The sequence below is a fragment of the Lissotriton helveticus genome, chromosome 9 (genome assembly GCF_964261635.1).
Source record: "Lissotriton helveticus chromosome 9, aLisHel1.1, whole genome shotgun sequence".
NCBI lineage: Eukaryota > Metazoa > Chordata > Amphibia > Caudata > Salamandridae > Lissotriton > Lissotriton helveticus.
Window position 1 is genome coordinate 344,219,673 of NC_136070.1, and position 27,602 is coordinate 344,247,274.

Here is a 27,602-nt window from a genome sequence, read left to right on the forward strand (position 1 = left end):
AAAGCATCTGCATAGCCACTCCAACTAAGACATTTTGATTATATTGGACCGGATAGCTCTAAGAAAGGGACTCACTACATTCACAAACCTCAACACGCCAATTGCCAAAAACCCAGACTTTACACCGACCCTTTGCCCCACAGCTTTCCTGAAATGGGAAGTTAAGGGGAAAGTAGAACCTTGTGGGTCCTCTTTGCAGGGGACACAACAGATCATTTGAGCAGTGCAAATTGGATTTCATGTATCAAAGATAGCCCACGTTAAATACTGCTAGTTTCAACATTGGGCCCTTCAACCATCCAATGTGGCAGCAGTGACAAAACAACTCACACACTTTGAAAAGTTGGTATGGGCATTTGAGGGCACATCAAGGATGTACTGCAGCCTCCAGGACTCTAAGCCTACTGCTGCGCACACCTATCAAGCAAGGTAGGCCACAGACCTGGGAAAATACATCTCCAAATGACTGGAACCGCCTGTGGCAAGACATTCGCAAATCCCTCCAAAGCATCCCACAAAATACTGAGAAATCAGTACCAGAGGCAAGAAAAATGCAAAGAAACAAAATTGCCAGCTCCACTGAATAAGTTGGTTATAACTACACTCATTGTACTAGGGATAACTCCACTAACACATTAAAAATCACAGCATAGTATCGCATTGGATGATGAACCCAATGGTTCTCTAGGATCTTCTGAGTACACAACTATGCAACAAGATTCACTAACTGTATCGATGTAAACATATTTCTTCATAGAGCATTAGAGTTATTAATACATTGAGATAAGTTTCCCCTACTTAGAATATCTCCATATAGTCCAAACCTCATCAGACCTACTATTATCATGGCTAGACTATGGCAACAACATTTACACTGGGCTCACAACATGCCTGCTCAGCAAACTGATATGAATCCATAATGCTGCAGCCACCCTTATTTTTAGCTTGAACACACATGACCAGCTCATCCATGCTTTCAGGGCCCTACATGGGCCACTTGTCCCAAGAAGAATACCCTTCAAAGTCCTTTGCATTGTTTTAACAGGGGCCCTCATTAGTTGAGTAGCACCACTGCCAGCACCTAGATGTTCTCATGGGGGTTATATAGAGAAAATAGGCTATATAGGCTATATTGTCCCTGACAGCAGCCAAGGATAACTGAGTGTTGCATCAGTGACATGTCATGTGTGATGCCACAATTGATGTTAATTTTATAATATGCTTTAGTAACATCAGCTAGGCTGATGCTGCACTCACACTTATGACACTTCTCAGTTCCATTCATGTCATACTTGGAATGGTGGTTCAGGCATCGCCAGTCTGCTGCTGTGCTGTGCCTGTCAAGGGTGTGGTGCGGGGTCTCATCTTTGTACTAATAAAGTCCATACTTCTGTTCATCATACAACGGTGAAGCGTCTTTTATTTGCAAGTTATTGATGATGCAATTTATGTTCTCAGTGGAGTTGTGTCATGACCAGTTCACTGAGATGACATTGAGGTTGTGTTGCTTAACATAGCTGTTATTTCAGAGATTTTTAGGTCTTGGATTGTAATCATTTCTTTATGGGAGGGTTTTTTAGTGGCTTCTCCCACCCCCCATCCCTCAAGCTTGTGGAAAACAGAAGCGGGTGGGAAAATATGTAAGAGATACCAGACTGTTATTTATCATTTACAGCCTTTATTGGGCATTGTGAGACCTGGACCAGAGAAAGAAAGAAAGAAAGAAAGAAAGATAGAAAGAAAGAAAGAAAGAAAGAAAGAAAGAAAGAAAGAAAGAAAGAAAGAAAGTAAGTAAGAAAGTAAGAAAGTAAGAAAGAAAGAAAGAAGTTCAGGCTAGATATTGGAGAAAACGCTCTTCTTGTCGCTATTGAAATCTAGCATAGTTGGGAGGTCCACAGCTCAAATAGTCCAAACACTGGATTTAAAGCAATGATTGCAGCACTCTGAATGTTGCCGACAGTAATCCATATGATCCTAGTACATTGTACGAGTGTTTAACACAATGGTTCTGATTCCTGGTTCACAATAACAGCATTAGGTTAATTAAAAAGCTTTTAATTTCAAACTTCAAATTTGAATTTGATATATCTCGGTCGGATATATCATTATTATGATATATATATCTCGGTGTTATATATCTCGGAATGTCACTGAAATGAAGCAAGCAAGAGGAAGAAGCTTTAAATTATACATATTTTCATAGAGAAAATTCACACTTTTTTCATCCATTCCTTCCAAGCAAAAGCTGAACATACAGCTTCGACTATATCAAAAGTGCTTTTGTTTGCAAAGTTGAGGAGAAATGTTGGTTCTGTCGGGTATAGAATTGATTTTATTCTTGTTGAATAAGAAACATTAGTGAAAGAAACAGTTATTCAAACATTTGTGTCGTTGCAGTTAATGCAAAAAATGAGGGAAGAGAACAACAAAAAGACACACCAATCATGGATAAATCAAAGCTTTATATCGAAGAAAAATAATCACTTTTTTTCTTATTTTAACACTGTGTACATGACACTAAGGGGCTGTCACAAGTAATAAGCAAAACGGAGCAGGTACTGAAGGGACACAGTGAAAGAACGTGCCGGTTGTGAACAAGATATATATAGTGCATTATTGCTGGTTAAAAAGGTCATTCAGGTTTTATCCATCCCAAATACATGAATCTCTGATCCGCTGGGGAGTTGAATTTCCTTTAGGTATGGAGCAGAGAGAAAAGGGTCAGGAATTTGCCTAGTGCGTCAACGTTTCAACCCACAGTTGTGCAGGATGCTAATGGTCACGGAGGGTCTTCCTCAGGACAAAGGGAACACAGGGACAGCCCGTAGAAGAAGTAATTCGGACTTCGACAGTCTTCATATTATGATCCACTGTAAGACCAATTCATGAAGAATGAATCATGCAGGGTCTTGGTGTGGATAATTTGAAACCAAGACAGGGTTGTCGAAGGATGTGATGAATCACATCAAAAAGGCGGCACGGTGGACAAGCTCTCCCGTCGCTGCTTGGCACATGAGTCTTGGGTCAAGCAGCGATGGGAGAGCTTGCCCCTGCCATTAAGTACGGGTCGGGGAGGGCTGGACAGCTGGGAGGCAGGAGCGGGGAGGGGAACTGACTCGGGCTGGTCGCGCTAGGGGGGAAGGGCCGCGGGGGCAGCAGCGGTGGGAAATAACGGGGGAAAGCAAGCAATAGAGGAAGAAAGTAAAGAGTAAAAATGGTGAAAAAGAAAAGAAAAAAGATCTGAAGAGTAAAAGGGTGGGATGAATAGAGGGTGAAAATGGAGCAGAAAGCAGAAGAAGAGTGCTAAGAAGAGTGAAAGGGTGAAAGAGCGAAAGGGTAAAAAATGGAGCAGAAAACAGAAGAAGAGTGCTAAGAAGAGTGAAAGGGTGAAAGAGCTAAAGGGTGAAAAACTGAGCAGAAGGGACAGAAAGCAGAGTGAGAGAAAGGAGTTAGAGGTCCACTGGACCACCAGGGATGAGGCTCAGGTATAACCTGCTGGTGGAGGAGGGCCTTGAACACCAAACACTACGGGAGTGCAGGGGCTCAGGAGAGGCCTCACTTAATGGTGGAGCTGCGAAGGTGGGAGAGCAATTTCACTGACAATAAGTCAGTGGTCATGCTTTCAACAAGAATAAAAGCAATTCTATACCCGACAGAACCAACATTTCTCCTCATCTTCACAGCCAAGTTCTAAGGGGCACTGGGTTACCCCATAATACTAGATGTATTCGTTTGCAAAGTGACATTCTCTTTTGAGGTGCATTTGTGACTCACAATACTAACACTGCAAGTTACAAGGCAAAGACCATGGAAGATAGTTCCCATCCTCTCTTCGACTTCCAGGGACAGGCATTCATAGTTTGCTGTCTCTCCTGTACTCGCAGAGCATTAAACGATTTCTGATGACAATTTTCAGTCAGTGACCATTTACACAGGGGAATGACAGCTTCTACTGTTTGAATGATAGCTGTGGGCATGGAAGGAAGCAGAGAGCAAAATCATGGGTTACTGCATGCTCCCTCAGACGGCTCATAATTAAATATGCTAATTTGTTTAGTCGTGTGGCCTTTTCTAAATGCAAATGCAGAAATGAAAGTCTTCTGTCTCTTTCAGGTCCCAATATGTACGTTTGCTGTTCTTCACAAGGATTCCTATATATTTTTGAGGGTGGATGTACACTAATCCTCGTGAACTGCCTCCTTGTGCTGTGCAAGTGTGGTATTATCAAGAAACTTCAATGATATGGGTGATATAACACTAGCTCCAGATTCGCCATTGCAGTTTAAAACCCTGTTGTAATACATGTTAGATAAAGGTGTTCTATCATGAAGAAAAATCTGCATTTATACCTTAGCTGAGTCACCGCTAAGTGTACTCTGCAGCCCACAGTGTTGGATGCTTAACGTGTAAGAGTGGGGAATGCTAGATATTAATAGAAATGTATGTACCAACAGTTTGCAGCCATTAACTGCAGTTTTCTCTGTGAAAGTAAAGTTGCTTTTGTCTAAAGAGTGGCCAATTTGGAAATAAATTCAATTTGTTTTTGTTTCAACCAGGAATATAACAGAAGCTTGCCTCAAGGTCTTCTTCCATGATTAGCAAACATCTGAAAAGATAGTGAAGGTTGAATTTTCATAACTACATTAGGAAGATATTTTTACAAACCATATTTTATGCTGCCTGCAATCCTTGCATAAGTAAATATGTTCCATTGCCTTTCCATCAGTCTGGTCTGTTAGGTCTGAGTACTTGGTGGCTTTCAGTTGTTGGTGGTATTGTCACAGGGATGAGGTGTAGGTTTGTTTGTCACTGTTCTTGTGGGTGAGTCTCTATCAGCGCTTAAGCTGCTTGCAGTGGCACTTGGTGCATCAGAGGTCGTTGTCACACAAGCTATCTTGTGGTCTGATCCTGGCTGTGGTCCTTGTTTTGAGAGGTGCCATGCCATCTGTGCAGGTGGTGATCCAAAGATTAAAGATCTCATCAGAGTAGTCAAGATCATCTTGGTGTGGCTGGTGCATAGTGAAACCTACCTAATTAATATTCATGATGTAGGTCGATTTGTGACCTACTAGTAATAGTAATTTTGGAGAAGAAAAAAAATCATACATTTGGAATACTGATTCCCTAATAGTGATTTGGATTTATTTGCATTTAGGAAATCGGTATTCCTAATGTTTGTGCATGCGGCCCATAGTCTCTTGCTTACACACACAGACACAAACATATTCAGAATACACAGCTGCGCTTTCCTGCTTCCACCCTTTCTTCTTAACCGTAGTAGTAAATGAGGCGACTTCATGATGTGGGGGTGGTGAAGCGGTGGGATTGGGCGTGCATCCCAAAGATCGACTAAGCCAACAATAGTTCAACTCATTCACAGCCCCCTATAGCGTGCAGCAGGAGAGGGCCATACTGAGGCACTGTAAAAGGGGAGGGCCTAGTTTCAAAAGCTGAGCTGATGCAGAACTCTTCATTTTTCAAAAGAACAATGTAGTCCTCTGTTCTGATGTGCAATGCAGTGCATGAGTGTCCCATAGGGTTATATGTGTTTGAAGAACACTTGATCATTTGTCAAGTCACACATTTATATTCAAGAGAAATTACCACTGTCAGTAAGACCACTATCAGGCCTTTGTGAGTATGGAAGCAAATTCCATAACTGGTTATTTTCTGCTTTACTTAATAATAGAGAGATTCAAATGCAGTTTTTTTTACTGTGCTCAACGTCATAGTTTTTTTAATACCTGACATTAGTGGTCCTTGTCTATTTTCAAGCGTACTTTCAAAATGCCTGAGAGATTAGGTGCATGTAATGTGTTTTCTCTTTCTTTGGCTGTGCACTGGGGAGCCTTAGATGTGACCTTCAATCTTACATTTAATAGTATGGAATTCAGTTAGTTTTACGGTCTTGTTTGCACTGTAACATTTTACAAGTTATTATTTTCTGTCCATGATGTTCCTGGAGAGAACTGATTTTCACTGGAAGGCCATTTCCTTCCGCTGGACGGGGATGGGAGGCTGTTTTTATTTTAAATTAACCCGTTGGGTGCTGGTGACGGAACCACTCCGTCACCAGCCTCGAACGGGCTGTGCTAATGACGGAGTGGTTCCGTCACGGCCCGGCCGCCACGCCTGCGCGGCAGAGATTTTGCACCTCTGCTGAGCGTTCCATTGAGCGGGCGGGGCCGTGACGGAACCACTCCGTCACAAGCACAGCGCGCCCGAGGCTCATGACAGAGTGGTTCTGTCACGAGCATGGCGGCGCCGCTTGGCCCCCCTCCCCCCTAGCGCTGCGGCGCAATTACCGCCACAGCCAAGGGGTTAATCTTTGTTTCTGTTGTAGGGCATAAATCAGGAGTAGAGTAAACGTCATATTACCGTATGACGTGTTTTCTGTTTTACCGTTGGTTAATAATGTTTAACTTTTATATTGATCCACAGCCACTGTAGAGTTTCTCTTTCTAAAATTGTATAAAAAACTCTCTATTTGGGAGACGACCCACAGATTTCCACTCGCTCCTTAGCGCAGACTACATGTCAAGCCTTTCATTGATCTGAACTTGGAATATTTTATTTATACTATTTCTTTTATGATAACCGAGCAATTCTTTTGACAAATGCTCGTTGATTCTTATCTACTTTGTGCTCAACCGTATTCTGTTCTGGCTGTTGTCTAGATTAGGGCTCAGCTTCCACTGTCAATGTCGATTTACATTTTATTTGTATTTTTGAATATTCTGCGTTGATTGACTATTGCCTTTTTTGTCTTCTGTAATGATTTCCAATTTTTAAATTAACCTTCATGGTTTGTACTTTGAACCTTCTCTTCTTCTGTGGTGTGGATTTTCCTGTATGTATTTTCCTCTGTGAGTTCTCTGGGATCATATGAATTTGTGTTTAGGGCTCTTGTCTTTAAATACTCACTAATAGCCCTGGTACACCAGTTAGCCCTTTTAATACAATAAAGCGGTGACACGACCCAGCACACCGGATGTGAGGAATGGGTCAGGGAGCCCAGGGGCATCCAAAGATTATTCGACCGCAACCGAATTTGGTTACCATAGGTCCCTGTATTATTGATATCAGCACCAGTTGACAACACAAGGGCTGGGGAGAGAGGTTTGTAGAATAATCCGTGTGCATATCATCTATCCTGAAGATTTATCGAAAGGAGATCGACCCTCATTAATCTAGTCTGCTGGTATTGCAAGGCACAGAGTGAAGATTTGAGTGCCCACAAGCTAGCAGCATCCATATAGAGGCCAAGTGAAACACGATATGGCATTCCACAGGGAACACAACAAGGCCTACAGGCTTGGTCAGAACTTTATGAAGATTCAGGAAAGGCCTATTGCCTTTGACAAGAACATTTAAACAAGTGAACACAATTCTACAGGCTCTATCATCAACACGAGGTGCAGTATTACCCACCCATTCAGCAGTTTCACACATCAGAATGAGGAATAACATACGGTATCAGAGTTTGTGCATGCAGTTGGTGCATGTTGTACCTGTTTCCACCTATATTTTCTCACATATATCTCACCAGGTTTTTTCTTGTGTAAGATATCCGAAGATCTTTGCTGATATGCAGTAAAGACTGCAAAAGTCAAACTTGCGGCACAAATTCCAGTTTGTGCCTGAAATAGGATTTATACAGCAATCAAAATTAGGGACTGGTGTCAGTGTTTCGCTTTCATCAACATCTACCTACTTTTGGCCTCTTTGTTGCCTGTGCTCAATACTTTAGTCCTGTTTTTATTTCTATCATTAGATAGATTGGGTAATTTGTTTCTAACCTATGATTCTGACATGAAGCTGGAAAAAAACTTATGTATTATTTGTTGTCTGTGATTGTAGGACATGAAACATCTTTTGGAGGCAACAAGTTTCGGTCAGACACGTGGAAGAACAGGAAGCTAATGGCGACGGACAATGGGAGCTTAGATCGTCTGAACTGCACGGAGCCAGGTAAGGCTTTACTGGTCCAGTGGTACCATCCATTTGGCTGATTCCTTACATAGAGGATGCTGAGAACACTACCAAAAACCCAAACATCTTTTACATAGAGGGGTTCATTTACTATGGTTTGCTTAGCACTCGCATGGAACAAAGCATTGCGCCAGTTTGCTTACCATTATACGAAGCGCCTTTGGAGCCGTAGGTCAGAAAACGAGAGCGAACCTAAAATGCAATCTTCCACATTTGTTCCTACTCTCCTTCAACAGCAAATGGCAGGGTTGGACTGAAATACCAGCTAGAGTCCGGGTTAGATGCTGCTTCAGGCCTTGTTAAAAATGTTTGCGGTCTCCCACTCCCCCCTCACCAGTGTCAGAATGCCCCTGTGGTCTGTCACACCGGCCAGACCGTCTTGGCCCAGAATGCATTTCACCAAGAAGCTCCATGACTGCATAGCATCAAGAGTCCACGTGAGGATCCCCTTCATTAAGTGCTCGGACTCCTGGTGAATTGTCATATCCTCCATATATGAATTTGGGAGTATTTTATTCCATAAAATATATTATTATTGAAAGATGGTGAATATAAATACCAAATGCAATATATAATGGGTGTGTGTATATATATATATATATATATATATATATATATATATATATATATATATATATATATATATATATATATATATATATATATTCCGGTGAGCAGTGATTACAGAGGGGGTGTGACGACTCGCAGCCAATGAAACTGTGGCAGGTTGTTATTTAAATGGGTGAAGGCATCACCAGTAATGTTAATGGCGTCTGAGGAAGGCAGAAGGTCTGCCGAAATGCCTTATGCCAGCTAATTCAATAAATGCTTCCACCTGATTCCCCGCTGTGGCCCCTGCTTCTTTGCTTGCTGGAGAAGTTTCTGTGGATATATATATATATATATATATATATATATATATATATATATATATATATATATATATATATATAAATTCCAGTGTGTAGAAGCACCCATTGCAAGTGTAATGCGATATGGTTATGTTATCATTTTCAAATATTAATTGAAGTATGTATAAGCAGAATGCAATATATGTCCGGTTCAGAAATTCAAAAAAGCAGGAAGTCTTCTATTCTTTGTAAAGTGCAGCTATTTTCCAGAGGAAGGCTTTTTCGGGCCATTCCCTACAGAGTGCTTTGGAAAAACATGTGTCGTTTGGAAAAATACCATTACGAGACAAATGGAGGACAGTAGCCTCATGGGTCTCTGTGGTTTTTCAGCAGAGGTTCCCTCCCATGAAACAGTGTAATCGATGAAGTTATAGGCATTTTCTGCTTTTACTTCGAAAATGTGGATTTAAGTGAAATAATACTGAAAATGTCTGCAGGAAATTGAAAGACAACGGAATGTTGGCAGAGTGCCCATCCAGTCAAGGTATAGTTACAATATTTACTGTTTTGATAGAAGGTATGAGGCTACAGTGATATACCTTGGCTATGAGGGGTTTGTGATGACACTAGTCAATTATAATGAATGTACAAGGGGCTAGCACTTCCTTTCACATTGGGTGTATTTGCTTGTAATAAGAAAATACAAAAGCTTCAATAGTCTAACTAAGAGTCTCAAAGGAATTGGAAATACTTCCACAGGAAACCATCATATGAATTTTCTGCATAGTAATATGGTCGAGTACATTAGTCTGGTGGATTGTACTTTCCATTTAGAGTTTTCTCCCTCCTAAATTGGATGTTTCCATTTCCTTTAAAAAATCTAAGTAGGGCACAAAATGCCCTTAATAGAAAGACCTGCGTCGCAGTGTTTTGTGTCTGTAGTTGTAAGTCTGCCGAACATGGATATTGCAATTTTACTGTTCGCCTTATGCCATGTGTGCTACCCTGAATCCTGGGAGCCCCATTAACATGCAGCTCTGGGCACGCCCAGGCTCATGACACCCCACTGTGGTGCCAGCATCGAGCAGCACCTGCTCACCATAGAAATGGCCATATGCACAAGTAAATCATCATATGCACGTGTCACAAGTACCTAAGTGGCAGTCTGTCATTTGTTTGCTTGGGTGACTGTGGGAGGGAGTGCTGCATTGCGGTAAGTGTCACCCACAATAGATTTAGCAACACTTATGTCTTTAGAGCGAATTAATAAGGCATTAGCGCTATTGCCTTGACTCTGCAGAGGGAAATCCTGACCTGGTGGAGGAGGAAGGGATGGTGAGACATGCACAAGCCAGGCCAGGCATCACCAGGTAGACAGCCCTCGAGTGTTTGATGGGGCTGTCCCTAGCAGCATTCACTCATATAAATTAAAAACCCGTTTCTCCCTGGCATTTAGTGGGATGTAATTTCATTGGGGTATGTTGCATCTTACAAACCAGCAAAAAAAAGAATGAAACACAATACATACCAATGATGGGCATTAAAGGTGATCAGTTTGTAAGTGTTCCTTCTGGAACCCTTTTTGGCACGCATCATAGGTAATGTTGTATTAAGAAGTTTTTATATAGCGCACGCCTGCCTATTACTTGGTGCCTTAACTCCTATCCGTAGGCGTATGTGTCCAGGATGGTAGGTTTGCCCATGTGGAGTTGTCTTAGGCAAACCGTGCCTAGTATAATAAGAGCAGTGTTGTGCTGGATGTTGGGTTTTCCCTGTGGCAGCATTCCGAAGGGGTCATAGTTCACTGCGGTCTGCTGACTACACCTATTTGATGCGTTTTTGACTCTCCACCTAACCTGTTTCAACCATATACGTCTGATAATTCTGCCTGCTTCAGGAGTTGGTACACCTTAAGGTGTGTGGGGTACGGTACGACAGTACTTCTGCTGTAATCGGGGGTGTTTTTTGTGTGGGTGTATGGGTGTATGGGACTGATTGCACTGCAGAATGCAAGGCTGCAGGGTTGTTCATTTGTCTAGTCCAAGAGTACAGGTCTTAGCTTGGAGATTCCCTGACATGTACCGAATGACTATTGATACATTTCCAGTTGATCCCACTTACAACTTTGAATTACTATTAGTGATTTATGTCTACTGAATATCAGATTATATTTTTATATACGGAGTACAATTCCGTAGTTTTTCTGCAAGGAACAAACAGTGCAATGTTCAAAACTGTATGCAGCAGCTGTATCCAGTAGAAATCATTTATAACCAGTCAAGTGTAACTTCCAGCTGGGGCCGCCCCTGTAGACTGATATATTAGATTGCCAATCTGACACCCTGAGTGAATGCCAGCATGGCTAAAAGTCTTGTAGTTTAAGATACTGACGGCAATAGTTATGACCCGGGTTGTGTTGCTCTTGCAAGGGGGTACAAGAGCAACGCAAACCTAAAGTCATATTCTTGAAGCCACGCAAAAAACAAATAAACCAAAGTTACAGTTTTAAACTGACAGGAATTCAGAGGCATCAGAAGCTGCAACGTTGTTGATACTCCCTCTGTGCTAAAATTTGACAACAAAAGTGATTCAATGTTCTCCAGACAGGCTCAAATCGGTTGGAGACAACATGGTCAGCGACTAGCTGCCGCCTCCCCCCCAATCCGGCACCCAACACCAAGGAACGTGGACACGAGACGTGTTTACTCTTTGGAAGGCGGGCGCTAGTCGCCCGGCCGTATTTATTAAAGTATGAAATTAAAAAAGGGTTTTAATTGCATAATCAACGATGAAATACAAAAATCAGCAGGACATTCAGTTATACAATCGTTATCAACAAGTTTGAGAGCCTGACCTTAACAAAACTCTAATACAAGTTGTTCCTAGCTTAACTAAACATCCTATCTTGATTTTTGTACATTTCTGGCCATATGGCAGGGTCACTACCGGTGTCAGGTCCTACAAGCTGCGCCTTCCCCTTAGAAGTGCGCATGCGCAGTGTTACCCCGGGAATTGCCCGGTCTACGCCCCAAACTCCATTTACCCACTAAAGGAGGGCCCTTACTCTGCGCCGGTGGCGTCATGAGTCCACGCGCGCGGGGTGGCTACCAGCCTAAGGAAAGCGTGAACTACTCCTACCCGCGCTCCTTTGCATATTACCTTGCCCCTGGAGTACTGGGAGTGGCCCGCAGGCTCCTCCCCCTGGGCGGGAACCTCCATAGGATGATGCCCGCCCCCTCAGACCTCAAATATGTGCTCACCGATAATGACCTTACCGCATGCCCCATACCTAATAAATACGACGACCTATGGAAAAAAGTCTAAAGGACAACTACACTGGCTAATAAATAACAGTATCCACGCATAGCTAAAGGGGAAAAAAGCCCTAACGACACATGGCATAAAATTACAATTCAGTTCACGCATGTTGCTCATAATCACAATATCTACGTATATCTACAAAGGGAAAAAAGGCCTAACGACACATATCTTCAAATATAGTTCACTTCACACATCATTTTTCTACAAAGGGAAAAAGGTCCTGACAACAGATCACAAAATACCACAACAACCTACTCTCTCCCGCGGTCTATACCTATGAAACTTACCATTAGACCGGCCATAACGCTGCTTAAGCTTTGTCCTAAGGGATGGTGGGTGGGAAACAAAGAAGCCCCGAACGCGGGGCACAACGTTCAGCGAGGGAGCGTCCAGGGACAAGGAAGTCTCCTGGGCGCTCCCTACTTCTTATTCCCGAGGGGCCGGGTGGCCCCTCCTCACGCCCGCCCCCCCCGACCCGGAACCAGTCCATTGATTCCGGGTCAGGAGGGGCGCCGGCCAATCGGCGGTGGGCCGCGCCCCCAGGGCACGCCCCCACCGTCGAAGGACCCGCGGGGAGAGGGGGTGAGGCGGTCGCCGCGCCGCCATGCGTGCGGGGGGGCCGAGGGCCCCCCCTTTTCACATGGTCAGCGACTAGCTGCCGCCTCCCCCCCAATCCGGCACCCAACACCAAGGAACGTGGACACGAGACGTGTTTACTCTTTGGAAGGCGGGCGCTAGTCGCCCGGCCGTATTTATTAAAGTATGAAATTAAAAAAGGGTTTTAATTGCATAATCAACGATGAAATACAAAAATCAGCAGGACATTCAGTTATACAATCGTTATCAACAAGTTTGAGAGCCTGACCTTAACAAAACTCTAATACAAGTTGTTCCTAGCTTAACTAAACATCCTATCTTGATTTTTGTACATTTCTGGCCATATGGCAGGGTCACTACCGGTGTCAGGTCCTACAAGCTGCGCCTTCCCCTTAGAAGTGCGCATGCGCAGTGTTACCCCGGGAATTGCCCGGTCTACGCCCCAAACTCCATTTACCCACTAAAGGAGGGCCCTTACTCTGCGCCGGTGGCGTCATGAGTCCACGCGCGCGGGGTGGCTACCAGCCTAAGGAAAGCGTGAACTACTCCTACCCGCGCTCCTTTGCATATTACCTTGCCCCTGGAGTACTGGGAGTGGCCCGCAGGCTCCTCCCCCTGGGCGGGAACCTCCATAGGATGATGCCCGCCCCCTCAGACCTCAAATATGTGCTCACCGATAATGACCTTACCGCCACAGGCCAGTATTGTTAACCGACGATCTGGCCTCCCCCTCTAGCCCCTATCTAAGGACACATCCTCCTACCCCAGCCCTCCAGCCAAGCCCAGATATTGTCAGCCCATAGGACATTACCCTCTTCTGTCAGATGCACCCCGTCTTTCAAGTAATACTTTTGACCCCAGATGCACCCATGAGGTATTGACTGTAACACGGGAGTTCGGAACAACCTATCCAGCCGTGTGTTGATCCTCTTTACCGAGTGATTCAACGCCCTGACTGAATCGCCCCCCCGCCACTGAAGTCGAGGTATTAGTTGTGACCATACTAGCGTGCACCCGGGGCAGGTCCTAGCTATCCAACCCGCTGTTGAGATAATCTCCTCAATCAAGGTGCGCCTGCCCAGTGTTGCCAAATCGTTCTCCCCAAGGTGAAGTATCACCACTGACGGTGGAGCCCGCTGGCGTGCTAACAGCCCTTGGAAGAATCCCCTAAACTCGTGAAGACACAACCCTCCTCTGCCAAAGAACGTGATATTCAACCCTAGTTGTGCCGCCCTTTCCTTCTTGACACCTGACAGGAAGACACATTCCGCTCGCTTCACATATGAATGACCAACAATCCAGACATTGCTCTTTGTTGTTTCCTGGTCGCCGCTCCGTGCCGATGAATATTGGCGGTGCCCGACGACAAATTCCTCCCCTGCGTAACAGGTCTGAGAAACTGTAAGAGAGCGGAAAAGAGACCAAGCGTGAGTGACAGGTAATCATAGCATGTCAATCCGAACATAACGTTTATAGCAGTCTGATGACCACCTCCCAATTGTCTTCACTCTTTCCACTGGGAGGCCCCCCGCCACCGCCTCAGTTGCTGCCCCAATCCTGAAGGAATGAGATCCAAAATCTCTAGGATCAAGACCCGCTTTTGTAACCCCTAATTCGAACACTCTCCTGAATTGATACCTGGTTAAGGGGCTCCCGTCGGCGTGACAGAGCAACGCCCTGCCTGCTGAACCGACCAATAACCCTATGAGTGATTCCACGTGCCTCACCGGGCAGCACGGGTTGGCGGGGGCCCGTTGCAGAACTATGGTGTGACCCCTAGCTTCTTGATCGGTCTTTGATTTCTGGATGATCACCCACATGGTGTCACCCCTTATCGTCACCCCAGCCTTCTGCAAGCCACCTAGTATGTCAGCCTTAGATCCTGCCACAAGTTCACTAATTCTCAGTGCCCCATAAAATGCCAGGGAGAATGCCGCCCTAAAAAGAAGCACTTCCCACTCTGAGTTACAAACAAACTCAAGCGTGCCCAGTAAGGCTGTTAGCCGGGCCAACCCCATGGGCTTCCTCTTATCCTTCTGGTGTCCCTGAATACGGCGCCATCCCCTTAAAGCCTTGCGTATCATAAAGGTATTGGTGGGATCCCGGAAGCCCCTAGCTTGAGCGAAGAATGACACTGCTGCCCTATGTCTGGTTGCCGCTGCTACTGAGCGCCCCTCTTTGTGCATCCATTCTAAATAGGCTGCAAACCCATCCTCCTTCGCCCAAAGCACTTCCCACTGTGGCCCCAAAAAAGAACAATAAGACAGAAACGCCCCTTCGTAAGCCGTCTTGGTCCTGGGGGCTAGGCTAGCGACCACGAGGTCTTGTAATCTGGGGCACCAATCTGCCAAAGTACTGCTGGAAAGTGTGCTGGCGAGGGGTCTGCTGTGGGGAGATGTTCCCTGAAAACCTGCATTTTGAAGCGAGAAAGGGCGTCAGCAGCATTGTTTAAAACACCAGGGACATGTTTGGCTCTAAAATTAGCATTCAGTTTAAGGCAACGCAGAACAATTTCTTTGATCAAACGAAGTATGAAAGGACACCGTGCCCCCTGCTGATTGATACATTCCACCACTGTCATGTTATCTGACCAAAACACCACTGATCGGTTACATAGGTGTTCGGGCCAAACCATCAGTGCCACCCATATTGGAAAAAGTTCCAGGAAGCCAATGTTGCCGAGCAAACCCCATGTGTTCCATTCTTCTGGCCATTGTTGAGCGACCCACCTATTCCCTAGGATGGCACCAAAGCCCACACTACCGGCCGCATCGGTCCATAGTCCCAACTCCGCTGATGTAGTGAGCGGGCCGGGCCAGACCACCCTACCGTTAAAATCCTCCAGAAATGCCATCCAAATAAGCATATCCTGGCGAATTTCAGACGATAGGCGCGTGCGGTGGTGCTTTTCCCTCAGCCCCTGCATCGCGTGCGCGATGGAGCGAGAGAAGGGGCGAGCCATTGGGATGATTCTTAGTGCGAAATTCAGTTGCCCTACCACCTCCTGTAATTGCTGCAAAGTAACCTTCTCCTTGCGGAGGCATAACCGTAGCGACGTCTTGAATTTGCGCACCTTGTCCTTAGGTAGTCTAAAACATTTCTCCATCGAGTCAATCTCGATGCCCAGAAATTCCAAGCAGGTGGTCGGGCCCACCGTCTTCCCAGGCGCAAGCGGGACCCCAAAAGCCCGCATGAGCACGCAAAATTCCTGCAATGCTAGTGCGCACTCCTGAGAACCCGCTGTACCGAGGAAGAGGAAATCATCTAAGTAATGCATGACCCTCTGATGGCCTGTCACCTGTCTCATGGCCCATTCAAGAAATGAACTAAACATCTCAAAGTAGGCGCAAGAAATAGAACAACCCATAGGCATGCATTTGTCCATGTAGAACCTATCCCTAAAGGTGAAACCTAAAAGATGTTGATCTGCCGGGTGGACTGGGAGGAGGCGGAAGGCGGACTCTATGTCTGATTTCGCCATCAGCGCCCCGGGTCCCGTGGCCTGTAATAAGGTCACAGCCTGATCAAAAGAGGCGTACTTAACACTACAGATACCTTCGTCAATGGCATCATTCAGTGAGGCCCCCTTTGGCGCTGATAGGTTATGAATCAATCTGAATTGCCCCTTCTCTTTCTTGGGGACAACTCCCAGTGGGGAACACAAAAAGTTGTGTACTGGCACTGCAGAATAAGGGCCAGATATCCTGCCTAAGGAAAGCTCCTTGTCAATTTTGGCAGCCACAACAGCCGGATTCTGTGTGACTGATAATTGATTTCTACAGTGCGCACTGCCTGTGTATCCCCCGGCCGGGATCCTAAAACCTTTAGAAAAACCTTCCTGGAGTAGGGTGGCCGCTTTGTGGTCAGGGTATCTGTTCAAGAATGGAATCATTGCCACCACATCCACTGGAGTGGGGGGGCGTGACGTGTCTGACTTATAGTGGCTTTCCCCTACCCCTCTGTCCCGTGTTACCTTGCTTGGACCTACAGGTAGATTCTGGATGAGAGGGGTGCCCACAGGAGGCACATGCATGCCTAAACTTACACGCGGCCCTTGTGCAGGTACGCTTATTAAAATCCCAGCACACTCCTTTCTTCTCTGGCCCACCTGCCCTAAATTTCCCAGGTACTTCACTCGTTTGGGGGGGGCCGAAAGGGCTGCTGCGGTCTAGTGAACACCCTGCCCGCACCGAACTGAGGGGGAGGTGCAGTGTCAGAGAACTGTTTGTGCCAGGCCATGGAATCTACCGAGTCCCATGGTAATGCTCTATTGAATTCCAATGCCTTCCTAAAATTTACATCATAACCCTTCCATGCCTCCCCAGAATACTGCTGACTCCACCCCACAATCCTGCTCGAGTAGCAAGCCAATGCAGCCTGCAGATCTGGAGGACGCTCAGCCTTAACTGCAGTGAAAACGGCCCATGCTTGCATCCAATTATTGAGATTTTCCTCAACCCTGAATCTAGTGCACTGCGCCCTCCATTCGCTTGGGAGCATCCACTCTTTCAGTGCTTTCGCCTGCTCCATTTCCCTATTATCCAATAATAAAGAATAAATGTACACGTATTTATCAGCCCAAATCATTTCTTTAACAGCTAAAGACACATGTTGAGCTAGATTTTCGCTCCTGGAAGGTACTACACCGTCCCCCAAGAGCGGCAATGCCACTTCCTTACCAAGCGCGGGCACCGGGGGCGGCTGCCCTTGTACTCCGTCCAGCTGGGGAACACTTGGACCTGCAAGGGGAGAAGAAATTGGCAATGCAACACTGTCGGCGATCGGTGCCGATCTGATTTTTTCTACGAACCGTGCCGCCTCTGCCGCATGGTCTGCAGCATTCGGGAAGGCTCCTCCTTTTTGGAGCCATGGCATCATGGCCGTTAACTGAGATAACAATTCGGGTGGCATTGAATCTACGTTACCCCCCGGGACAACAGGTACCACTGGGGTTATGCCCAGTGGTCCTGGCACAGCTGGCAGGGCGGGCGTCGGGTGCGGCCCGCCTGTACCCGGGATTGTGGGCACCGGTGCGGAAGCAGCCCCAGCGTCTACTGGTTGACCTGCCGGCACCGGCACCCCAGGGGCAATGGGTGTAGGCACATGCGGGGGTGGGACCACCGCGGGCGGTGCGGCGGGTAACGTATCCCCTGGGCCTGGGGTGGGTACCGCCTCCTTGGGTCTTTTGGACCTAGGTTTCCCTTGCGGGGTGACAAATTCCCCTCTTGGCACTGGTGCCACCCTCTTGCGGACCGGTCTCCCGGACGGGCCCGGTGCCTCGCCATCTCTATCCTCCAGCCGGGCTTCCCGCTCCTTAATTTGTCCTAGCTGTTGTTTAATGTCACTCATCTCCCGCATCATAGCCCGCATCATAGCCTCCATGTTGGACCCCCTTTTTCCACCCCTTGGACCTGGCATGATGCTAACCCCCCAAAAACACCCGCTGCCTACTTAATTCCCAACAGGTCAGCTGTGTGTACCTTTCAGATGGAGGGTCACCAGGGGGCTTTCAGCACCATGCAACGGCGACCGCAACACTAGCGGCTTGTCCGCTTATGTAAGGGGGTGAGTAAACCTAATGTAGACCCACCCGGCGGCCACCAGGAGCGATGAATGCCGGCCCCCCGTACCCCTCGTACCGACCAGTCCTGCGTCCTCGCCGGCGATAAAGATCAGTGGTTCAGGTCGACACCACGTTGCACGCTGACCGCCTTTCCGCTAGATAATCGCACCAAAATTGTCGTTGAATTGCCTGCAATTGAGACTTGTATTAACACAGTGTACTGAAACAGGGACGGATTTAGGGAAACCAAGTTTAAATACAATTGTACCCCCCTGTCCACCTCCCTGGTGCTGTGCACCACAAAATCAATATCAGCTCACTTCCCAACAATATTCCGCATAAACAAGATCAGGCAAAAACAATGCACCCTAGAACCGCACTGTACTGAACACTTGTGTAATGATTACGAGCACCAGGTCACTTATTTACTAACACCCCGCTTTCCTGTAAAATTGTACTTCGTTTCTAATCATGACACCCTATTACTTGTTCATAAATACATGGCAGCCGTGTAACAATCTTAATTGTTCCAAACAAACTGTGCAATATTCCCTTGGGGACTCTGCTCAACTTCCTTTTCAGCGTGAGTGAGGATGCGCGCCAAAACAACCGCCTATTCAAATTACCCCGCAGTCTCTACACTACCTGGACGGCCACAGAATGCGCGCGAATGCCACACAATTGAGAAAGGGGGCGTCCGAGTACTTTGTTAACTATCCCGCTTTCTAAACCAACAGAGCCACAGAATGCCTCCGCAATTCCCAGGCTCTTTATTTCCCCTTTCCCAACAGCGCGCTCACCGCTTGTGCAGTCCGCGCCTCTACCCCCTGTCCCCACACGATACCTCCTGCGCCTCAGCAACGGGCCGCTCCGCTTGTGGAGTCCGCGCCTCCACCCCCTGTCCCCACACGATACCTCTCCGACCTCCGTAAGGGGCCGCACCACGCCTCGTCCGCCCGCGGCTTGGATTCCTCGATGAGTCGCCGCCTCCGCAACCCGCGATGCGATGTTCCTCGCCTCGCCCTAGCTCCACGACGCTGAAAAACAAGCGGGAATAATTAACAAAGGCAGCCCGCTCCTCTACGACGCGGCGGCTCCGAATGTCCGATTTCTGCTCCGCTCCACGTGCTCCGCTCCACGGTAAACGCACACCTGAAAAATATAAAGAGAGATTACTAAACAAAGAAGCCCCGAACGCGGGGCACAACGTTCAGCGAGGGAGCGTCCAGGGACAAGGAAGTCTCCTGGGCGCTCCCTACTTCTTATTCCCGAGGGGCCGGGTGGCCCCTCCTCACGCCCGCCCCCCCCGACCCGGAACCAGTCCATTGATTCCGGGTCAGGAGGGGCGCCGGCCAATCGGCGGTGGGCCGCGCCCCCAGGGCACGCCCCCACCGTCGAAGGACCCGCGGGGAGAGGGGGTGAGGCGGTCGCCGCGCCGCCATGCGTGCGGGGGGGCCGAGGGCCCCCCCTTTTCAGTCTCAAGGGTGGCTGTTAAATGGCCGGTGAACCGAGAAATCAGGCCAGACTTAAACTGCTCCATAGCAATATCATTACTAGAGCCTTTCTTCTTCCTTTTGGCTGCAGGAGCTAGATCTGGTATATATTTCTGAAATATTTTGGGCTAATTTAATTAAGTATTGTAATTCTAGTATAACTAGTTAGTGAGTGAGAGGTCAATCTTTATTCTAAAAACTCTGTACTGATCACATACCACTTTATGAGTTTGTGGGAAATGAATGTTTACAACTTTTTACACAGATGCATGAAGCACTTTGTCGCACATGCCTATGTTTGCACTAATATATTTGCACACTTTATGATGTTTGATTAAATGTGTCATCATTGAAGTTCCCTAAAAAACCTGTTCAATATCCATCACAACATTATCAGGGTACCGTTAATAAGCACCACGTGCTCCAATAAAACCATAGGGAGAGAGATCTTGAAAACTTTTGTGAACAAGGTGTATTTTCAAAAGAGATAAAAAGACACATTGTGGAAAATGGTGGAAAAAGTGTTCCATTCGAAGAATTAAGAAAAAGGGCTAGTTGTTATTGGACTAATCCAAAGCAAACACAAGGAGATGATCGACGGAGCACCGAAACATTTCAGACACTCTCCCCCAGTCACAGAACTGGGTTGAATTCATCATCGTTCTTTAGCTCATTTTACCACCCCAGTTCAGACCCAGCCATAAGCAAATCTGTCTTGACCCTGTTCCTCATGGGAACCGTCCAGTCTGAACTGCCAGGCCAGATATTCCCTCGACCGGAAATAAGCATCCTGGGACTGGTATCGGGGTAACCCCCCTCATCAGCCAGGAGAGCTTGAATCCAGTGGCAAAGTGAGCAAGTGACCCACGTCTGGGCATACCCTGCCACCTTAGGGCAAACAAAGCAAAGACAAGGTGATGATGGACGGACCGCTGAAACTTTTCAGACACTCACCCCCAGTAACAGATCTGGGTTAAATCCATCATTGTTCTTTAGCTCTCTTCGCCACCCCAGTTTAGACCCAGCCATATGCAAATCAGTCTTGACCCTGTCCCTCATGGGAACAGTCCAGACCGAACTGCCCAGCCAGGTCTTCCCTGGACCAGAAAAAGGCATCATGGGACTGATTTTGGGGTAACACCCCCTCATCAGCCAGGGTAGCTTGAATCCAGTGGCAAAGTGAGCAAGGGACCCACGTCTGGGCATACCCTGCCAACTTAGGGCAAACAAAGCAAACACACGGAGATGATGGACAGAGCACTGCAACTTTTCAGACACTCACCCCGTCACAGATCTGGGTTAAATCCATCATCGTTCTTTGGCTCATTTTGCCATCCCAGTTCAGACCCAGCCATAAACAAATCAGTCTTGACCCTGTTCCTCATGGGAACAGTCCAGCCTGCACTGAAAAGCCATGTCTTCCCGGGACCGAAATAAGCATCCTGGGGCAGGTGGACTAATAACATGGAAGAAGGACTTTTTGGATAGGTATAGGGAAAACCGATGTGTGGATTTGAGGCCCAGTGAAAGATGTTATGATAAAAAGCATAGGCCATTACATTTTTGTTGATTTCCTGGCATAATTAATTAATTTTTATTAAAAATGCTTTAAATTATCTAATGTGGTTTGAAGATTAAACCTCTTTGAATCATTGGGTTCGGTGCTGCCATAAAATCCGTTGGGAAGAAGACTAAGGACAATATATATATATATATATATATATATATATATATATATATATATATATATATATATATATATATATATATATATATACATATATATATATATATATTGCCCCTAGGTAGTTATAGTTAGGTCTGTTTTTCCCTAGTCAGAGCGTTTTTTGGTTTGCTAATAACTTTGACCCTGTTTGGAGAATCTTCCCAAAGCCCTGAAAAAAATAAGTATATCCACATCAGCTTCTTCCAGGAAAGTTTTGGGGTGATCCATGAAGTGGGAGCTGAGAAAATAGGGGTCCCAACATCCAAAATCCCCATATAATTTCCATAGATTTCTTTAGACAAGGCTGCAGCAAATACTGCTTTACAGAATTACCCAAAATTTGTCTAGGAAGGTAGATCTTGGTTCGCAGATTGTAATGATTGTGATTTGGTGTAAATCCTTTCAGTAGCTTTTGAGATATTATGGGTAGAAAAATATTTAGATAGATGGGCTTTCAAGAGTCTCAGAGATTCTCGCAGGAATGGCAATTTAAAAATAGAGCACTCTGATTGGCCGAGGGAGAATTATTTCCCTTGGCCCATCCTGCTCACACGACAGTCAGACTCTTGCAAGAGCTAGGTCTCTGATTGGCTGTCAGCAAAATGTTGCTGGTAGCTATTAGAGGACTTGGCGATTAGTCCTCAATGATGTCATTTGAGATGTCACCAGTGTTGTCATAAATGATGTCATAGAACATGTCATGAGTGATGTTATGTGTGAGGTCATCCAGTAGTTCATGGTGGGGGCACACGTTATAGTTAGTGCTGTTAACTATAACTGGTGAATTTCTGTGTTTTGTTTTAGTTCAAAACGTTAATGTTATCATTGACAAATTCACCTAACTATAATGTTACTTTAACCTTTGTTTTGTTCTTTAAATTTCTAGGCTATTTTTTAAACAAAAACAGATCTTTTATCGCACCAAACTATAACGTTACTTTAACCTTTGTTTTTTTCAGTGAATATGTATAATAAAAAAAAATATATATATATATATATATATATATATATATTATATATATATATATATATATATATACACACACACACACAAAACAATGCACAATGCAGAAGACGTTTAATACCTAGCACTGCGCCTCTGGGATAAGATGCATGACTTACAGCTTTCACAGTTTTCTTTGGCATGGCACAGCTGACTGATCCATTGCCAGTGCATCACAAGCTCTTTTTATGTAATACAAAGAGATATGAATCATTTGATAAGTTGGAAATGTTTCATTTTAGCCTACTCTCTATGGTGGTTTATGTAAGTGCTTGATGTACACAAGAAGAACTATACAGTGTTTGTATAGCACATTTAAAGTGATTTACCTCGCCCCAGATAGTGCTTGGAGTTAGGGTGTTTCATACTCAGCAGTGCTCATTCTGATAGCTGTGGGGTGGGAGTGAAGGGAGAGGGGGTCGTCACTTCTGGGGTTTCAGGCTTTGAGCCTGTGATTTGGGCAGTTTTTTGAGCAGATATGTTATGCTTCCGAATCTGGTTCAGCACCATGTGGTGGGGGATGGGGGCCATCCTTCTTCTTATTGTTGGGATTGTTCTGGATATCTCCTACCTGGACCCAGTGCTTAATTTGAGCCGGTGGTTTCCGGTGCTCGGCACCAGCACTTAATTGTCAACACTGGCACTTATGACAGTGGGCCACATAGGGGCACAGTTTGTCTAATTTAGAGATGAACAAACAATAGTTGTTTATGCATTCAATATACATTAAAAATGACTAATATCTGCCGCCCAAGCAATTCTTATAGCTTTAGGGGCCTGTAATAGTATGAATCCTCATACTTGCAACAACACATCATCAGTAGGGTAAAACTAACCTGTGATGGTTAGTAGCAGTGTTGGTACCTTGGAGGGCCCTGGCACTTATTATTTTACAAATTAAGCACTGCCTTGACCCCAATACCTTCTGAGGGTGTGGGTGGTGCTATATTGTTGGGGATTAGTGAATGTGTTTTTGTTTGACTGTTGGTATGGTCACTGGGTCCTTGCACAGGGAGTAGGGCTCCTGTAGCAGGAAATGTTTACCCTTACACACACATGTGACACACACACAACTGACACACCATGCAAAATAGCACTGTAAGCATCCCTCACGCTCAGCAAAGGCAGCTGCAGTGCTTTCCCACAGTGCCTCCGACACACACACACACACACACACACCATAAAAGATACAACCTAGAAAAGAGCATCACAAGTTTAGTACGCGCACAGACACGCCCCACCCAATAGAAAAGATGATAGGAGCGCACACAGAGCAGGTTCAGGTAGAGCAGTTCTCATTTTCTGCTGGCACAGGGCAGAGGTTCAGCACAGGCAAGAACATCAGTTCAAATTATAGTCACATACACAAAATCGAACTTTGATTCAGAAATGTCTAGAATGCAGTTAACCTACCACGTGAACCGACCACTGTGTAAGACATGTATCACAAAAATAGTGGCAAAGTTAGCAAACTATGCAGGCGTGGCTGGTACAGGTAAGAGTGGTGGGCGGCGGGAAAGTCGACAGAATAGATAAAATAAAATAAATGAATATATAAAGCCACTTACCTTGCGCTCACCGCCTTGTTTTCTTTTTTAAAATATTATTTTCCCTATTCTGTTGTCTGACAACTATCCCCCCACCCCCACCCCGCCGCTCTAACCTGTACCGGCCACACCTTGAAACTATGTCGCATATAGGAAGCTGTGAATGTATGCTAAAATATTGATGTGCAAGGAAAAAATATCTAACTAAAAATTATGGACGTTGGCAACGTTTGCTGAACATATATATATGTATATATATTATATATATATATATACATACATATGTATACATATATATGTATGCATATGTATATAGGAATGCTCTAAGCACACATTAGTGTAATCAGCATATTATAAAATGCATACATTACAAATGTTACCCTATTTTTTACATTTGTTATCAATTTGAATTATGTTGTTGTCATTTCCCTATACACTGGAGGCATTTTAATATGTATGATCTCAATTACGAGCCATTGTAATGGGTTTGTTGCTCTTAAGATTTTCTGAGATATTCTCTAACTACACATTTATGACTGACTGACTGCCAGCAGTCAATTATTATTATTTTTGTGACTGTACAATGAAATGCGCATTGCATTAGCAAACATTTCCCGCAGCGAGCTTTGCTTTTTTTGGTCTGTGAAATTAAAGCTTTCCCCAGCCGAAAATTACCATTTTCTGTGCTCATAAACAGCCTGCGTTGATTTATTTTATAAGCAGTTTTTTGTTTAAATGAATTCGTTTGTTTTAAATATTAGGCATAACCTTTTAGAATCACTTAAAAACAACCCATAAAAGTTATGAAACGATTTATATTGCTGCAACTATTAAATGCCTCTAGAAATCTTTTGGGATCAGATAATTAGTAGTAAAGCAAATATAGCAGTGATTTATTTCTCGATTTGAAATACCAAGAAGAAAACCCATAAATTGACTTTAGTAAAATTTACATTGAGCAAAATCAAACAGTAACTTTCATATAACATATCGTGGGACCAAGCATTAGACATAAAAACAGTTCTCTGTCTGCCCAGACAACGCTGCTTCCTCTTGCATTGCATGTTAAGACTGTCTTAGAGTAGCTAAAAATCTGCAATTTTGCAGCTTTTACCTATCTCCAAAGCAGCCTCTAAATATTGACCGATCACACTTGCAGCTAGGGTTAGAGTTTAGATGTCACAGTGGTACCAGGAATTATACTTAATGTGAGAGAGACAGAGAGAGAGAGAGAGAGAGAGAGTTCACACAATTTACTAATTTGAAGTTCATCGGTGGTTTGGTTTCAAATTTGAGTACAATGTTATTTTGAACAGAAGTAGGCTAAAATATCAGGAACCCTGTTACAAAACCATTTCCCAGGTGCAAATCCTGCAATTTGTAAAATGTTAAGGGTTGGTTTTACTGTGTACTAAACCCCTTTTGTAGGACAAAAATCATTTCCGACTAACATAATGTACTTTGTGATCCATTCTATTTGCAGTTAGGATAGGCATGAAAGTGGCATTCCCTTACATTGGCCTTTTGGAATAATATGTGTCAATGGTTTTCTACTGTAATTCTGGAAGCAAGCCATTGATCTAAAGCTTCTGTGCCTTCTTACAAATGTTCTCAGAGTTACAGATTGTAACATTGGCCGCCCATTCCAGATTTGCCACGAGTGTCATGGGAAAAGGAATTTCCTAATGGACGTGCTACCCACAAATGTCAAGCAAGCAGAAGAGTTTCTGAAACTCACATCAGATTAAAATCAGTGGTTCCCTTTGTACCATGTTTGCCCATGTCCCTTACACCCCACTCACATTACCCCCTCTCACTGTAATAAAGAGGAATTTGGTGGGCAACGAGTGGTCAGTTTTAAGCAGGATAGCATTTGCTTGTTGCCTTGTGCCTTTTTCTGTGTGGTCTGACAGAATTGTTCTGCTTTTGCATGACAGACCTGCCACCCTCTTACACTCCCCCTAGGCCTGATCAATATGTAAAGCCCAGATCTCTTGTGCACTGTCTTCTAAAGTAGGAATGGCCACAGCCACTCACTTGGTGAGTGGGTGGTGGCATGGCATCAGATTTTGCCCCTCAAATGTGAAGCAAGATCGAGGAAATCTTGATAGACCATGCTCTGAAAGATGATTATAGCCGGCATATGGAGCCCGTGCAATGGTCAGTGCTGGGACAGAGCAGGATTGAACTCTCTAGCACCACACACTAGTAATGCCATTGTATGTTAGACCTGCTCTTGGGCATGTTGAGAAGGTATTTAGGCAGTCTCTGATATGGTTAAATGTAATAATCAGACCTGGATCTTACCAGAGTAGCGACAGACGAGGCACTAATTGTAGCTGTAAAGGAACTGAGGAATCTGCCAAGAAGCTTTAATAAAAAAAAAACCATACAAGGTGACCAATGATGTAGGAGGTCCTAAGGGCACATCTTATAGCAACTGCATGGACTGGATCACTTCTCCGCAAATGTTGCAGAACTTACAATTACACCACGTCTATCGTGGTATAAGGTATGTGCCTAGAGAAGCCTATTGATTGCAGTATCAAACTGCTGTGAGTATATATTTCTTTACTTACATGAATTGCTGCCAGGGCTTCCTGGGATTAAAATTATTACAGTGACTAACACTTTTCAAAAGAACCTAATCTTGAAACCCTGTCCAAATTTCAGAAATTCTCCTCTGAATACAGATAGATCTGGAGAGTATTCCACCGCTTTGGTGCAAGGTACGAAAAGGCTCTGCCACCAAATCGACGGTTGAGCATCCGTGGAGACGTAAGTAGAGCACAAAAACCATCTAAGAGTATAGTGGGAAACTCATGATTGAATGAATAAAAGACCTTGTATATGGGAAACACTATGACAGAAGCAAGGACATTTAAAAAACAGGAGTTTCTGTCCAGGGAGCTAACGCATGTTCTTAAAGGAACACAATGGGGCATTGTGGGGAAAAGCCGAGCCATTCTCCTGACCGAGAGGTTAAGAATTTGTTGCAAACTTTGGATTGATTTCTTTGAGAGCCGCAAATAAAGAGAACTGCAATAGTAGATACTGAAAGTAGCGAAAGCAATTCAGATCAGATGGTACAGGCGTGGCTAGGCAGTAATCAATGCAATTCGGGGTTTTGGCCAAAATTCATGAAAGTCTATGGGTTAGATTGGAAGTCAGAGACCCGAGTTTATCGAAGTCCGTATGCAGAGCAGAAGAGGTGAGATTTCATGGCTTTTCCAATCTTTGCGTAGTGTGCTGCCTGATAAGGAGAGACGGAAGGGAGTTCAGAAATGCAGAGCCTTACGCTCTCCTGTTGTCCGCCATTTTTGTACTCCAAGCTATAAATGATGTGTGTATGTAGTAAGCATGCATTGCTCAGTATGCTAGCATGTAGAAGTCTTCTACCTGCTTTACTATAACAATGCCCCCTCTTAGGTTTATCACTATCCCCGTCTTCGAATGTAATGTCTTTACTGCATGTACCTCAATCAGCTATGCACATCTAGAGACTTACA

At 45.0% G+C, this 27,602-nt stretch overlaps 1 protein-coding gene across 1 annotated transcript in view; it reads left to right on the forward strand.

The window, feature by feature from the left end:
- SLC24A4 (solute carrier family 24 member 4) overlaps positions 1-27,602 on the forward strand; it is a 578,300-nt gene that overhangs the window by 39,011 nt on the left and 511,687 nt on the right. The window contains exon 2 of the mRNA XM_078662057.1: positions 7,861-7,971. Within this exon, the coding sequence (XP_078518183.1) occupies positions 7,861-7,971 (111 nt within the window). The remainder of the gene's footprint in view (positions 1-7,860; positions 7,972-27,602) is intronic.